The sequence below is a fragment of the Narcine bancroftii genome, chromosome 9, assembly GCF_036971445.1.
Source record: "Narcine bancroftii isolate sNarBan1 chromosome 9, sNarBan1.hap1, whole genome shotgun sequence".
NCBI classification, from domain to species: domain Eukaryota; kingdom Metazoa; phylum Chordata; class Chondrichthyes; order Torpediniformes; family Narcinidae; genus Narcine; species Narcine bancroftii.
Genome location: NC_091477.1, coordinates 116,174,630 through 116,191,723, shown reverse-complemented (window position 1 = coordinate 116,191,723; position 17,094 = coordinate 116,174,630). Strand labels below are relative to the sequence as shown.

Below are 17,094 nucleotides of genomic sequence, written 5' to 3'. Positions count from 1 at the left end.
AACCTTGCATGCCCTGGCTAATCAAGAACCTGACAATCTCTGCTTTAAATGCATCCATTGACTTGGCCTCCACAACTGCCAGTGGCAACAAATTCCAGAGCTTTATCATGTTGAGAATGAGTGGCTTCTGAGAAGATATCGCAGAACTTCAAGACAGAGAAAGAGAACAATTATGCCATAGAGAAGCAAAGACTCCCAGCAAGTGTTTAATAAACTCACAATAAATATCATACAAAATGTAATTTATGCCCATTTGTTTATTACAACCAACTCTCATTCTTCATAAGACGTGGATCTTCCAAACAAGAGGCTGGGGAAATGGACTAAAAGTCTTGGATCAAGTAAATGAAGCAGAGCTCGGGGACAGAGAGCTCTCCGGAGACTGGTCTGCTTGTGTTTCAGAATAAGACGCGGTCACTTTATTCCAAGGGCTGAGATGAAGTCAGGTAGGACAAGTTGATGAGAAGAAGAAACACCAGCCTTGAAGGGGGGAGACAGAAATTTTCCTGAACAAAACAACTTGAAAGTATTTTTTTTAATATATCTCAAATGCCCAAATATTCAAGCAGAATTGTAAACCATCACAACGGAGCACAAATAAATTAATTTAGCCCATAGTGACCACAAGCTTTCCAATAGCATCTTGATAGAAAGATGGGATTTGTGGGTTGGTCGCAAGTCATGAGCCTTGGCTTTGGTTCTTGTTTTTGCAATCAATAGAAATGAAATTCAGGCAATTTCTATAACATAATCAGAGCTAATGGAATGCCTCAAACATTCAGCAGAAATGCTAATTCCAGGGATCTTTATCAATGAATCAATTTAAATGGAAAATGAATTTTGCATATTTTTACAAAGATGTGATTTTTAAACCAGAATTTTCCCAAGTGAAATTGACATTATCTCTTTCGAGCGAGGTATCACTGATCACCATATTAAAAAAAAATGATTTCCTCCTGATTTTGGATATTGAAATAGAACTGAAAACAGGCTAGTGGGGAATGGGAGCCAGTTTCAATGGTGTCTGCATCAGGCTTCAGGAAAGCTAAAGGTGTTTCTTTTGGAAGTACTTCAAGTCCGTTTGGTAAAATCTCCTGCAGCTGCGGAGGCTTGATTATTGGTCGACTCGCCTGGATTTTGACCCATCCTTCTCAACGCTTAGCTCCTAGGCTAAAAAAATATGGAGAGAAAGACAAAAGGCCTTTAAGTTCATTTATCATCCGATTGCACCATACAAGCCGACGAAACAACGTACTCCAGTCCGTGGTGAGAAAAACAGTGCAATGCAAACACACATGACAAACTATATATGTACCCAGAACCTATTTACATGTCTCATGTATATATATGTTAAAAATAAATATTATTAATAAATAGTCTTATTGTGGAGAGTTGTTTTAGCAGTCATTCAGCGTTCTCATTGCCCGGGGAAAGAAGCTATTCCTCAGCCTGGTGGTTCTGGCTCTCATCCTCCAGTATCTCTTCCCCAACGCGAGCAGCTGGAAGCTGTGTGTGGAGTGGTAGGGGTTCTTACATATTTTGCGAGCCCCTTTAAAGAGCAATCCTGTTTTTAAAATGTACCATCTATTTATTCATTAATCTATCGATTTATTTATTTATTTCTCTATCTACCTGCACACACAAGCATATATATGATTTTCTAAAACAAAGAATTATTTATTAAAATAGGGTCTTTCCTGTTTTGCAACAGTGAATATTGGAATATGTTAATGAACGTTAACCCATCTGATCTGTCGGACATACATTTAGGTATTTTTCTTCATTATGATGAGAATTCTTCTGTCATCAGCTGTGAAGGTCTTCCTTGGAAGACCAGTCCCTTTGCTCACCAGTACACTCTTTTTTCTGAATGATGTTCCAAACTGCGGATTTTGGTCATCCTAAGGTTTGGGAGACGTCTCTTCCTGTTTTATTCTTGTTTCTCAGCCTCACAATGGCTTCCTTGACTTTCATTCGCTCCACACTGGTCCTGATGTTGAAAAATGGCAACTACAGACTCCAAAGGTGATCAAAAGCTTAGAAGCAAGTCGAGCTCTCTTATCCCTGCACCAATGAAGCAAGTGAACATACCTGAGTACTCACAAACTGGTGAATCTAAATGTCCCAAACATTATGGTGCCCTGAAATGAGGGGACTATGCATAAAAAGTTCTGTAATTTCTACATGGTCAAACCAAAATGTATATAAATAACATTGAATAAAACTGGAATGTGCACTTTAATTACATGTGAATTGTTTGATTACAAATTTAAAATTGTGGAGCATAGGGGTAAATAAAGGAAAAAAGTGTCTTTGCCTCAAACATTAAGAAGGGCAGTGCAATTTTGTTCTGGGAACACATATAATATTCAAGATTCCTCTAGGGTCACGTCATAGTATCAAACGTAATATTACACGAAATTGTCTTCTGCCTGCTGTAAGGTAGACAAAGAGTCACCATTACTGTCACTCAACACCCATTACAGTAAGAGAGAAAGAGAAGCAAAAGAGAATCCCTTCAGAGCAACTGCGTGTCTGTGGATTCACCTCCAGCTCTCTGAAGCAGCACAGATCCTTGTTTGATCCATCGGTAGCCCGAGCTCCAGATCCAAACCTCCGACACGATCAGGAAGCCTTCAGCACCCAAAGCCCTTGGGGAGCCCTTCTTGCACTCAGCTCCCTCTTGAATTCCCGGTTCCTATACCTGGTTCCCATGAGTCAGTCTCCAGCAGGTTGTAGCCCGTGTGGTTCCCCAACCGCAAGTGGCCAACAGCCTGCGTGGGTCCCTCAGATGCTGAACCCCTCGGTGATCTGCTGCTATGGTCATCATCCTGCAGGAACACGTCTTCTGTTTCTTCTTCTCAATTCAGGGGGCGTTCTCCCCATTTCTCCACTGCACCTCATGGCCACTGCTGAGCACAGGCACCATCTAGGGCACAAACCTTGACGCCTGCTGGATTTTAAAATAAAACACCATCGGATCCTTTAACAGGCACTTTAAAACCTGTAATGAGCCATTAGCATTAGCCGGTTGAACCTTTTGGATTAGCGATGTGTCATCACTCTCTTCTCTCCCAGGCCCTCCCTCTGTCAAAGCAGGGCCGCCATTTCTTTTTCTTAACATAATAAATGAATGCACTGGAACTACCTAAATCTTATTTCGAGAATCTTAATTGGTTTGGAATGAAACATTTGGTGTAATCTTTTATAGGGATTAAGTCAGTTACCAGAATCGCAGCAGGAACAACAGCTGCAGTCACCGCAGATAAATCCAAGCAGCCCATTGACCACTTGAATTGCACAGAGCACGAGCTGCGTTCCACTCATCACCAGCAGGAGCGAGAACAAGGTGACGTGCCAGGGGACGATCTTGGGAGGTTCCACACATATGTCCCATATTGAGTGATTTCCCAGGTAATCACTAACAAGACAAAAAAAGGCAAAACATAGTCATCAGGCCCTATTACACCACAACTGGAGGCCATTCAGTCCATCAAATTACCCTATCTTACATCCAGCATTACTTCACCTGTCCAACATTCCCACATAATTGTCTCTCCTACAGACGTGTAATTGTGTTTTTTTTAAAGAACCGTGTCCGATTCTTCTTCCTCTTCTCATTTCAACCCTACGTTCCAAATCATGAAACTCATTGTCTATCATCGGAAGCCATTGTCCCGACCCATCCCATTCCCTGCTCTTTCTGCCGAGCACTGCCTATCCCTTTCCCTTCAGCATCCATCCATTTCTCCATTGATATGTGTGATTGATTACGTTTCCACTGGACCATGGGGCAGTGAGGGCCACAGCCTGCATCAGGGAACCTTCCCCTCAGAGCCTGCTGCTCATTTTGGCCATGAAGGGAACATCATAGAATCGGGCGGCACGGAAACATGCTCAACTTGCCCAGATCATCTAAAATATCCCTCTCACACTTGTCCCACCTGGCTCATTTCCCTCTGGACCCACCCTATCCATGGATCCATCCAAATGTTTCTTAGCCACCTCCTCCGGCAGCCCGTTCCTTACACCCTCTGTATTAAAAACAATCCCCTCCGGTTCTGCAGATAAAATCTCAAAGTTGGGCTGAAACAAAAACGCTGAAAAACCAGGAAGCTCCTGTCTTGAAGGAAAAGGTTACTGTCTTCCCCCACCTACAATGCCTGTTCTAATTTTGTACATCTTCATCCTTTCAGGGTCAGCTCAGTGACTCTGACCTTTCACATAACTGGAGGTCAACCCTGATTGTCAGTCCACAAAAGGTTACACATCAGGTTGAGGTAGAGAAGGAGTACGCCAATAGTCTGGATGGACCATGTGTGTCTCAGGAATGAGGAAATGTTAGCCATATTGGAGCATTTTAAGGAGGACAAATCCCCAGGGCCTGATGGAATCTATTCCAGGGAAGCATGGGCAATGATTGCTGGGGCTCTGACAGAGATTTTTGTATCATCTTTACCCCTGGGTGAGGTACTAGAAGATTGGAACAAAGCTAATGATCTTCCCATGTTCATGAAGGGCAGAAGGAATATAGGCTGGTGAGGCTTGCTTGCATCAGTGCATGAGGATCCATTAAAAAATTCTTCAGGATATGAATGATGATCACTTGGGAGGACAGGGATTGAATGGAAGATTCAGCATGACATTAAGCATGGGAAATCCTGCCTCACAAATCTCCTTATCCCTTTGTGTGTTACTATTTCTTGGCAATGACCATCTTATTCTCTACACTTGGTGTGAAGGGATTGAAACATGCAATTTAAAAAAAATTGATTTTGCAGTTTGGAGTTGCGAGAAAATCCGTGGCATTTTCCCCAGCTCCTTGGGATTTTCTTTAACCTTCTGCAGAAAATATACCTGGTGAGCAGAAGTTTCCCTCTCACCCATCCAAGAATATGGTATCGTACCGACACAAGGAGATAGCTGAAGGAGTAGGCCATTCAGACTTCAAGCTTAACGAACAATCCAAGATAATAATGGGTGATGTGCCTGAGGTCTCAACTCCTACTCTGTGCCCATCGTTTCCACTCCCAGATCTTTCAAAAATGTATCTATCCCCAGGGATTTAGCCTTCATGACCCTATAGGGTACGGAAAGCTAGAGAATCACCACTCTGGAGGGGGAAGGCTTAAAGAGGATAGGCTGTGACTTTGTGCAATTCTCTCCTTACTTCAAAGTCTCATACAATTTAAATGATTAATTAAAAAAATTAGACATACAGCATACCATGAGCCCATGCCACCCAAATGCCCCCAATTAACTTACAGGCCACGTATGTTTTTAAGGGTGGGAGGAAACCAGAGGACCCAGAGGAACCCCATGCAGACATGGGGAGAACATTAAAGACAGTGCCAGATTCGAACCTGCGTCACTGGTGCTCCAATAACAACTAACCTAACCGTGCCCCCCCCCCCCCCCCCACCAAATTCAGCTGATTGCATCGACAAGCCTGAACAGGATGAGCATGTTTCTGGTTTATGACGTCTCTCAGGGCAAAGTGTACCTGAGTAATTATTCCCTGATGTCATGGCTAATTGATTGGAACAGATGGAAAGCAGTCAGTTATCTTTACTGCAGCTCTTATCTGATGTAGAGCCAACACTGCTGGTTATTTTGTTTTAGTCTCTGTAATTAATTGTACCTAGATTCAAATGCAGCAGGTATGCTTGTGTTTATGTAAAGAGTTCTGTCAAAGTTTGTATCCTGATCCAGTCACATATCTTTCCTTTATTGGAATGGTGCACATCAAATAAAGGGAAAATACAAACCCCCAAAGTCAGCACTGTGAGGGAACTGAATGGGAGATTCAATGCAGTACAGCAGCGAGGCTTCAATGAGGATATGGTAATATGGTAGCTATGTTGCTGGAGAACTGGACAATTGGCCCAGGGATGCGAGTTCAATTCCCTCCACAACAGCTGGTGGCTTCTTCTTTCTGTGCGTTAGGACGTGGGCAGCAGCAGGAGTTATGGGAGACCTCAAGGCCTTAGGGCTGGAGACGTGGAGCCAGATCTGTTTCCCTGCTGCACCAGAGTCCTGGGTGCAATCTCGACCGTGGGTGCTGCCTGTGTGGCGTTTGTGCATTCTCTCTCTGACCTTATGGGTTTCCTCTGGGTATTCCAGGTTCCTCCCTCATCCCAAAGATACACAGGTTGGCTAGGTTGATTGCCCACTGTACAGGAGTGATAGAATCTGGCAAGAATGAATGCAAATGTGGGGAGAATTTTTTTTATTTACAGCGTGGTAGAAGCTGGTTGAACCCGTGCCATCCAATTACACCCAAATTAACCTATAACCCCCGTACCCTTTAAAGGGTGGGAGGAAACCAAGCACCTGGGGAAAACCCAGGGAAACATGGGAAGAATGTACAAACTCCTTACAGACAGCACTGTATTCAAACCCAGGTCACTGGCACTGTAATAGCGTTGTGCTAAACGCTACACTGATCATGCCGCCCATGAAGTTGATGCAAGATTAGTGTTAATAGGTAGCTGTTAGCCAGATCAGACTTGATGGGCTGAATGGTCTGTTTTCATGCTCTATCAATTATGGGAGATTGAAGATTTCCATCACTGAAGGAGGCCATTTGGCCCTTCAGCTCCTGGAAGGCATCATTCCCCTGTATTTTCCTCATGGTCCTGTGAATGAAATCTTTTCAAATGCCTATCTAACTCCATTTTGAAAGCCCTAGATAAAGAACATCAGGGGAGAACATGTTTGTCTGTGTGATCATAATTGAGGTTTAGTCTTGTTACAGAAAAGGGTGACGGTAAAGTAAGAATAAAAGTTTTAAATTGTTGTAAGGCATAGACTGAAAAGTGATTTGGGGATGTGGATTCCTTTCAGGTAAACAGGGGGCTGTATTGAGGTTCTCCCACCTTAAGCAAATCGCCTACTAATCACAGAGCACCAATGGCATAGGGATGACTTAAAGTGGGATGTGAGTGGAAAGAAAAAGGTTGAGAACCACTGAGCTAGTCTGTATTCCCTGAAGCAAAGGATATTGAGGCATGACTGGATAATGATTTGTAAAATCTTGAGGGGCATAGATAAGGTGGATTGTTTATTTTTACCTCAGGAAGGCTAAAACTGGAGGAGAAGGGACCTGTTTTTCACACAGAGGGGGTGGGTATATGTAATGAGCAGCTAGAGACAGTTGGAGAGATGGTACAATCACACCATTTAAAAGGCAATTGGATGCATTCTTGGACAGGAAAGGTTCTGAGAGATAGGGACCAAGTGCAGGCAAATGGGACTAGCCTAGGAAGGAACGCAGATGAGATGGGTGAAAGGGGTTCTTTCTGTGCTGTGTGACTCCATGCTGAATATGTCTGGGGGAGGTTCCTATTTCCCCAGACTGTTACAAAGAGGGCACCAAGGGGATATGTCTCTTACCCATTTTTAAAGGGGTAGATATAAGTGCTATTGTAGTCTGTGATACATTTTGGACCATGATTGAGACCCACTGCGGAAACGATGAAGCAATAGGCAGCTCCTGCCACTCCTATCCCAGCGAAGATCATCGAGGATAAATTCTGGATAAAGATGAAAAGGAAATTAATTAAAAGATGACATTAATAAATATTAAGGTTGAACAAATTGGCATTGTCTTTCAGCAAATTCGAAAAGGCTCGTTCCTGTTGGAACAGGTCTTTTTAAGCTTTCTAGCTCTGGAACTACAGCCTGTTTGCTAACATAATTTACTCTCTTTGTCTCTTTTCTAACTCCACCCCTCCCTCACCTGCCTCCATCCATATGCCCTACTTGCTCCAACTGCCACCTCCTGACCCCCTTCCCATCTCCTCTTTAATATTGCCTGCCTTCCCTCCTTTCTCCACATTCTGAGGTGGAGTGTGGACCTGAAACATCGACTGTTCATTTCCCTCTGTGGGTGCTGGGGAAATATTCTCCGAGTTCCTTCAGCAGTTTGTTTTTGCCGATGTTTTACAATCCCTAAGTATTAGCAGAAGAGATTCATTTGAATTCCTCATGTGCGTTCTGTGCAAAAATGTGAGAATTTATAGCTCAAAGATTTAAGATGATATAAATCGGTGGCGAGGATATCATAGCGGCTAGCCCAACGTTATTACAGCACCGGCGACCTGGGTTCGAATCCGGTTTCCTCCCACTCTTCGAAATGTTCAGGGGTTGTAGGTTCATTGATGCATTTGGGGGGCAAGAGCTTGTGGGCCAGAAGGGCCTGTTACTGGGTTATATTTAACTTAAATGATCTTTTGACCTCACAAAGCCGAGCTCATCAGTTTTTGCACTGTTTTTAACTAAATGTTTATCTGTAATCGCTATACTATGATTTAATTTTTTTTTCACTACCTGCTGTAATTAAGTGGAGGTGGAGTCGATGGCAGGGAGGGAAGTTTTTGTGATGGTCAAAGCTGCACCTCTGGAGGCATTTGACAAAGACGCTGTCACTCCCACTTAGAATTTTACGTTTCCAAAAGATTACCCTTTTTTCTTCCATGCTCAAAACCAAACCTGATCAGTCCCTCTTCAAATATTTATCTGCTTTCATTTCAATTCCACCACTGAATCTGCATCTACTATTCTTCCAGGCCTTAGATAGGTTTAATTCATAGCTTCAATCTGTGACCTTGATCTTTACATACAGCGACAGCTTCTCTGCACTTGTCGATGAGAACCCCATGATTAGATTTCTTTTCAGCCCTCTTCACTCCTGTTTCTCCACTCTCACCATGTGGCTAAAACCCCTTAACTCTGGAATGATTCTGATAACAGGGGAGGGTGTGACAGGGTACAGAGCCGCTATCTCACATCTCCAGATACCCAGGTTCGATTTAAGACGCAGGTTCCATTCTGTCCTCAGGGCTACTTGTGTGGCGTTTGCACGCTCTCCCTGTCACTGTTTCGATTTCCCCTGGGCTCCCAAGCAATGCCCAATTACACCCATGTGACCAAATAACCTACTAATACCCTCATCTTTGGAGACCAAGTATCATTTCGAGAGTAAAGGCTCCTATAGTGTCTATTGGGTGGAAGAAGAGTAAAAAGTCCATAGTTTGGGTGAGATGCATCCTTGATGATCCTCTTTGCCCTGCCCACTTCCTCTATGTTACATAGCTAAAAATAATCATTTATTTCCCCTGCAGCCTCACTTCAGGCTTCATATTTTGCATTCTCCAGAATCCTTACATTAACAGCATCAAATATTTGCAGAGTTTGGTGGCAAGTCGGACAGTAATCAGACAGTGGGGAGTGGGGATAAGGGTTTTCCCTTGAAAAATCCCAATGATCTTCGCAATTCTCACCGCAAATCGTTTACCGCAGCTTTCGTTTCCACAGCACCCGCAGCAATCGTTGTTTTCCATTCCCATGAACACCAGAATTGGGAACACCATCTGCGATTAGATTAGGTTAGATTCAACTTTATTGTCTTTGTGCCAAGTAAAAATCAAAGCCAATGGAATACAATTAGCATCTAAACAGAAGTTAAAAGAAAGTGCTTTATACAAATAACTACATGCAATTCAGCAAGCAAACAATTCTAAAAGTACTGACAGTACAATGTGAGTGCAGGACCACTCAGCGCTGGGATTTAAGGTTCAGCAGGGTCACAGCCTCGGGAAAAAACTCTTCTTGAGCTTGCTGGTTCGAGAGTAAAGGCTCCTATAGTGTCTACTGGGTGGAAGAAGAGTAAAAAGTCCATAGTTTGGGTGAGATGCATCCTTGATGATCCTCTTTGCCCTGCCCAGACAGTGCTCCTCAATGGTGGGCAATTGGAAGCCAACAATCCGCTGGGCAGTTTTCACCACCCGCTGAAGTGCTTTACGGTCTGATACACTTCCCTTACCACACTGAGATGCCATAGGGAAGTCTGCTCTCAGTGGTACAGCATTAAAAATCCATCATTATCCTGGGACAAAGGTGAACTTTCTTCATGCTCTGCAGGAAACAAAGGCTCTGTTGTGCCTTTTTGGTCAGAATGGAGGAGTTCAGGGACCAGGTGAGATCATCAGAAATGTGGACACCAAGTAATTTGAAGCTTGATACACGTTCCACCACAACTCCATTGATGTAAATAGGAGAAAGTGCATGGCTTCCAGCATGCTTGGAGTCCACAATGATCTCCTTGGTCTTCTAAGTGTTAAGGGCCAAGTTGTTGTCAGCACTCCACGTGGCCAGGAGCTGGACCTCGTCCCTATAGGACGTCTCATCATCCCTTCTGATCAGGCCAACCACCTTGGTGTCATCTGCGAACTTGATTATGGAATTAGAACCATTTATAGGAACACAGTCATAGGTGAATAAGGAATACAGGAGAGGGCTGAGCACACAGCCCTGGGGCAGGCTGGTGCTCAAGGTGAGAATGGAAGAGAAGAGCTTGTCTAACATGACAGATTGGGGTCTATTAGTCAGAAAGTCCAAGGTCCAGTTGCAGAGGGATGAGCTTGATACCCAGCTGGCAGAGTTTGGCAATCATTTTGGAGGGAATCACAGTATTAAATGCTGAACTAAAGTCAATGAACACCATTCTGACTAAGAGTTTGAGCTGTCCAAGTGGGTCAAGGCAGAGAGAAGTGATGTGGAAATGGCATCCTTGTCAACCTGTTGGTACGATAAGCAAATTGATGAGAGTCCAAGGTGATGGGCAAACAGGATTTCAAATGTGATGGAACTAGTCTCTCAAAGCACTTTGCAATGATGGGAGTGAGTGCAACTCGGCAGAAGTCATTCAGACTCGTGGCAGTGGGGCGCTTCGGCACTGGCACGATGGTGGCAATCTTGAAGCTCATGGAAACAACTGGGTGGGCCTGGGACAGATTGAAAATGTCCATAAAAATCCCAGCCAACTGTTCTGCACAGACTCTAAGCACACGACCAGGTATACCATCCAGACCAGCTACCTTCTGTACATTCACTCTACTCAGGGTGGCCCAAACATCAGAGATGGAAAATGAGAGAGGCAGTTCATAAGGTGGAAAATCCATTTTGAAGGTAACCTCTTTGTTCTCTCGATCAAAGCCAGCATAGAAATTATTTGAAAAGGCAATAATTTGCTGAAATCATTTGCTCAACTTCTGGAAAAACAGAATTACTGGAGGAACTCAACAGGCCTTGCAGCGTCCATTAGAGGTAAAGAGACCTGTTGAGTTTCTCCAGCATTTCCGCATTTTTCCTTCACTTCTGGAGATTGGGCAATAAAAGCAACGTTTGAAATTGAATTGATGCAATTAGAAGTGTTTTTGCAAGGTGAAATAATGCCATTAATTTCATAAAATTCCCTTAATACTAAACAGTAAACCAGGTTCAAAATATCCATTATAGCAACAAAGGAAAAAGCGCCTGAGGAACACAAAGTTCAGCAGAATCCTTTGAAAGTTCTGTGGCTAAATTTCACGGGGCACTGCTGATTTTTGCAATTATTTGTTCACAGAATGTGATCACGTTCCAGGTATATTAAATCATTAGGGGGCAGAGATAAGGTGAATGGTTGCAGTCTTATTCCCAGGGTAGGGAAGATTAAAACTAGAGGGCATGGATTTCAGGTTAGAGGGGGAAGATTTAAAAGGGACCTAAGGAGACTTTTTTTCTCCCCCAGAGGGTAGTCAGTATGATGCTAGAGGAAGTGATAGAAGCGGGTACAATTACAGCTGTTGAAAGCTATTTGGCAAGGTGTATGGCTCGGGAAGGTTCAGAGGAATATGGCCTGAATGTAGGGGAATGGGACTTGTTTACTCGGCATGGACCAGTTGGGCTGAAGGGCCTGTTTCTATGCTCTATGACTGTCTCACTGGAAATGTCAGCACATTCCTACTTGTCCCTGCACTGAGGAGACAGTTTAAGAGTCGACCATATTTTTAGATCCAGTGACACTTTCAAGTCTGGATAAGGACGATAGACGTTCATTCTGAAGCCAGGGGTGATTTTTTTTAAAAACAGTCCAGTAGTTTTGGATTTACCATTGGCAAATTAGCCTTCCAAAAATTTTTTTTGGTTACTTTAAGTTGCTATCTCACTCAGTGGCCGATGCTATGGTCAAGAACTTTGACTCTTCGTTTAATAACTCAAACATTACATTACTGCAGGCCTGCCAGCAGTAAGCAAGTGCCATTATTTGTGCTTTTATACGCAATATCACATGGATCAAATTTCAAAGCAAATTTTATTTTTCAATTGCAATAATTATTTATTGGGTGTAATTCAAATTTAATTTGAACAATGTTGAATTATTCCAGAGAATCATGGAACATTACATCACAGAAACAGATCCTTCAGCCCTTCTAGTCTATGCCAAACTATTTTTCTGCCTCGTCTCACTGACCTGCACCCAATCCATAGCTCTCCCATCCATGTACCTGTCCAAATTCATCTTACATGTTAAAATTGAGCCCGCATTCATCATTTCAGCTGGCAGCTTGTTCCATACTCCCACCACTCTCTGTGTGAAGAAGTTGCCCCGAAACTTTTCCCCTTCCACTCTTAACCCATGTCCTCTGGTTTGTGTGTTACCTACCCTCAGTGGAAAAAGCCTACCTACATTTACTCTGTCTATACCCCTCATAATTTTAAAGATCTCTATCAAATCTCCCCTCATACTTCTACACTCCAGAGAAAAATGCCCTAATCTGTTTAACCTTTCGCTGAAAACTCAGTTCCTGAATTCGGGGCAACATCGTATAAATACCACTCTATTCTGCGAAACTGATCAGTTCTCCAACATGTCACTTACCAGCACTCCAGAGCCCAAAATCCCGCTGAAACACCAGACACTGTCTGCCAGTTTCTCTGGGGTGTTATACCCTGTTTTTCCATTCGGGAAGAAAAGCAGCGTGTTTGCAATAATGCAAAGGAGAGCTAGGGGAATGAGAGTGATGCCAAGGCATTTGGCGCATTTTCCGACGCACATGTTGTCTACTGCAAAGAGGTGGCTGGCTGTTGGTAGATTTGTCCTCGGGATGCGCTCCAACTTGGGTTGCAAAGCTGGGGAAAGATGTGTTAGTTCCTGCTTGCAAAATGATTAAAGCTGTCGCTGATGCTCGGTTGAGTTTATATAGGCCATGCCAGATAAGATAGTGATGTGATTACGTTAGATCAGACATTGCCCTCATTACATAGAGAGGATGCAGGTTGCTGGGGGAAAACCAAAAGGTCTTCACTCACCATGGTAACTATCTGCATTGGTTAATGATTTACCAATGACCACTGGTGCATCCAGAGTTCACGATGGCTGTGTCTGTGCTAAACATGTAAAGTGGAACTAGAAGAGACCCAATCAGCACCTCCACCTAGTCCAGTCATGTCAATGAATGAGTCACTTTCTGAAAGAAATACAATTATTAATTATTTTTGAGTCCCTGAACCTCGTTGCCTCACATTGCTTTCTGAAAAGGTGGGGAAGGCACTTAAGTTTGAGATGCTTGAATTCCATCCTTCAGAGCCACGAATCGATACCTTCATTAGAATCAGAATTTATTGTCACGTACATGTCACAAAATTCAATGTTTTGTGGCAGGGTTACAGGGGCAAAGTTGCTATAAGTTACATTTTTAAAAAAAACTAGTGCAAAGAGGAGAAAAGTGAGTTGGGTCAATGGTTCACTGTCCATTCAAAAATATGATGGTGGCGGGCAAGAAGCTGTTTTTGTACCATTGGGTGCTTGTCTTCAGGCTCCTGTACTTCTTGGTTCATTGGAATCTCTCCCCACCACTACCCCCCCTCCCACCTCCAATGATGTGATCTATTGGGGTTTTTGTTTGAAGAGGGCACACAAAATCATCGAGGACCCCTTCCACCCTGCACACGGCATCTTTCACCTGCTCTGGTCAGGAAAGAGATACAGGAGGATCAGAGCCAGAACCACCAGGCTGAGGAACAGCTTCTCCCCACAGGCAGTGAGAATGCTGAATGATTAAAGGAACTGCTCACACTAACCATCCGAGACTCTCATATTCACAAAACAGCATTATTTATTTATTTGTATTTATGAATACTCGTCCTGTGTATGTATTGTTTGCTTGTGTGTGTTAGGACTGGCTATGTGTCTATGTGTTTTGCTCAGAGGACCAAAGAACGCTATTTTGTTGTGTTGCCCTTGTGCTATCAGATGACAATAATTTGACTTGTCTTGACTTCCTTCCCGATGGTCACAGAAGAGGGCTTGGCCTGGGTGGTGAGGTTCCTTGAGGACAGAGGCTGCTTTCTTGAGATCCTGCCTTTTCTCGATGTCCTTGATGGAGTGAAGACTGATGCCCGTGATGGCTCTGGCTGAGTTCACATCTCTCTCCAGTCTTTTCCTGACCTGTGCATTGGCCCCTCCATGCAACCGGACAGAATGCTCTCCACAGTCCAGCTATGGAAATTAGCAAGTGTCTTTGGTGACGTACCGAATCTCCTCAAACTCCTCACAAAGTAAAACAGCTGGCGAGCCTTCTTCATGATTGCATCAGCGTGGAGGCACCAGGATAGATCTTCAGAGATGTTGACACCCAGGAATCTGCAGTTCTTAACCATCTCCACTGCTGACCCCTCAATGAGGATTAAGTTAAAGCTCCGTGAAAAAGAGGCTGGGAGCAGATTTGAAACTCCCTAAAAAAAGACAATTTGAAGATATAATAACAGATACATTTGTTGTTAAGAAATTTATCACTAACCTGCCTATAAAATTACAAGAGACTATAAAGAAAAAAGGTTTATACAGTATAAATCAAAAATCTGATGGGAGAAAGATTTAAAAATACAAATTCAGGAGGAGATTTGGTCAAAATTATGTTATGAAAGTGTTATGAATATAGTAAATGTTGGATATCAAATGGTTCTCTATAATTTTATTTATCATTTGCATTATAAGTTAAATGGACTGAATCCTAATTATTCAAATAAGTGTGTTCGATGTGTGAAAGAAATAGGGACTTTTTTGCATTAATGTGGTCTTATGAAAAAGTGGGAAGGTTTTGGAACGAATTGAATTTATTATTAGGGCAAATTATGAAGATAAATATCCCAAAGGATCCAAGAATATTTTTACTTGGAGATATTTATGAAAAGGATGTAAAATTGAAATTGGACAAATACCAAGAAATGTTTTAAAAGTATTGCAATAGCAAAGAAATGTACAGTGATATCATGGAAAGATAATAGAGAAGTGTTATTAAGTAGATGGTAGAATGAGATGCAAAATTGTAGACCTTTGGAAAAAATTACGTATAGTTTAAGGAATCGAGTTGAAAATTTTTATAGTATTTGGTAACCATATATGGATTTTATGGATAATTTTCCATCCACCTCTTCTATCTCATCCACTCCTCTTAATTAGTCATTTTTAATAACAATTAATGATTGTCTCTGCTAATATTATTGGATATTAAATGGGAGGTGTTTCTTTCTTTTCTTTCCTTTTCTTACTTTTGGGTGGGAGGGGGGATGGGGAGAAAAAATATAAAGGTACCTTTTTTTGTATCATTGGATATGGATCTTTGATTAATGTTTTATTCATTTTTTTCCCCTGTAACGATGCAAACAATTAAATGAAATTTTAAAGAAAAGTTAAAGCTCCAGGGTTGACAGGAAGTTGTCTTCATTCAGCTGATCTCTTATCCTTTGGATTTGCCCCAAATCCTGAAGAGTTGAAATATTCTCTGGAAACGGATAGGTGACATGGCTTGTCCCCTCCAAGCTCCTCCTGTGCTCCCTTTGAAAGGAATGAGCAGAATCGGGGTTCGGTAACAGCGAGAGATGTGAGGCCAGAGCCAGGGTTTAGCAATGGAGCAGGTCTGCTGATCATCTCGTGCATAATGGTCTTGTCTTGTGACATATAAAAGCCATTCAGCCGATTAAGGCCATGGTACCTCTTAGACCTATCCTATCAATTCCACCCACCCTCCCCACCTCTGTAATCTCATGTATTTCTCTTACATGTCCACGAATACCCAGGCTGATTTTCCTACACATGGCGGATGGAGGGGGGTGATTAGCAGATGCCAATTGCCCTTGGGGTTTGGAAGGAAACTGAAGCAGGTGGTGGGCAGGATTTTCCTTTTCACAGAAGAACGAACAATATAGTTATACAGACTTGAACTGCTTTCCATTCTGCTTTGTCTTTATTTTGTATAATTGGATGAGAACTCCCAATGTATAAATTGTACCCATTAGGAAGAAGAGGGAAGATAAAGGAAGCAGATGACTTAAAAGTCAGCAAACAACGAGAGGCTGGAGGGGCTCAGTGTGTCAGGCAGCTTCCGTGGAGAGAAATGGGCAGTCAATGGCTCAGATCAGGACCTTTACTTGAGTCTCCAAATCATAGGATTTTTGGCCTGGAGCTGGTTTATTCTTGCCCTACCTGTTGTACTTATCAATGAGTAAAAACCCAAGGCTGGAGAAACTCAGCAGGTCAAAACAGTGTCCTTTATGTAGCAAAGATAAAAAAATACATAGCCAGTGTTTCGGACTTGAGCACTTCATCAAGGTATGGAAAAATGTCAGCCGGGGTCTGAATAAAGAGGTAAAGGGAGAAGTGGAACATGGCAGCAAAGGCAGGAGGTAATAGGTGAAGAAGGGAGGGAGGGCACAGCAGCAAGCAGGGGAGGAGGGATGGCAAGGTGAATAGAGAGGAAAGGGAGATGAAGGCAGGAGGAAGGGAGGGGAATGGGGGGGGAAGGGACAGCAGGTTAGCAGAAACTGGAGAAATCGACATTAAGGCCATCCAGCTGGAAAGCGCCTAGATGGAAAATCTGGTGTTGTTCCTCCAATTTACTGGTGGTCTTAGAGGAATAGTACATGAAGCCATGGATAGACCTGTGAGGATGGGAGTGGGAGACATAAGTGAAATGGTTGGCCATTGGGAGATCCCTGTCACTGGTGCGGACGGAGCAAAGGTGCTCAGTGAAGCGATGTCCTGGTCTGTGCCCAGTCTCTCCGATGTAGAGAAGGCCACAAAGGGTGCAGTAAATCACTCCTGCAGATACACAAATGAAGTACTGATTCACTTGAAAGGCCGTGAACTACTGTGGTGAGGGAGGAGGTGTGGACCCAAGTGTGGCACCTCCGGAGTTGACTTTGCTTGGATAGAAGTAAAACAAAGTTTTTCACTGTACCTTGTTCCACATAACAATAAATAAATAA

At 43.0% G+C, this 17,094-nt stretch overlaps 1 protein-coding gene across 1 annotated transcript; it reads right to left on the bottom strand.

Moving 5' to 3' along the window:
• Positions 1 to 237: 237 nt before the first annotated feature.
• Positions 238 to 13,008, bottom strand: LOC138742683 (transmembrane 4 L6 family member 4-like). The gene is made up of 5 exons (XM_069897417.1): positions 12,707 to 13,008; positions 9,285 to 9,374; positions 7,396 to 7,535; positions 3,228 to 3,421; positions 238 to 1,170 (listed from the first exon to the last, which is right to left on the bottom strand). Exons 1-5 carry the CDS (start codon positions 12,881 to 12,883, stop codon positions 1,166 to 1,168), a joined length of 606 nt encoding a protein of 201 aa, XP_069753518.1. The 5' UTR covers positions 12,884 to 13,008; the 3' UTR covers positions 238 to 1,165.
• Positions 13,009 to 17,094: the final 4,086 nt, after the last annotated feature.

Bases quoted from the DNA above. Each gene is read 5' to 3' on its own strand.
- LOC138742683 (XM_069897417.1), bottom strand. From the start codon at position 12,883: ATGTGCGTCGGAAAATGCGCCAAATGCCTTGGCATCACTCTCATTCCC. The intron at 9,375-12,706 runs GTAAGTGACATG...ATCTAATCGCAG, and splicing joins TTTTGGGCTCTGGAGTGCTG to ATGGTGTTCCCAATTCTGGT. The intron at 3,422-7,395 runs GTAAGAGACATA...TTGTCTTGTTAG, and splicing joins ATCTACCCCTTTAAAAATGG to TGATTACCTGGGAAATCACT.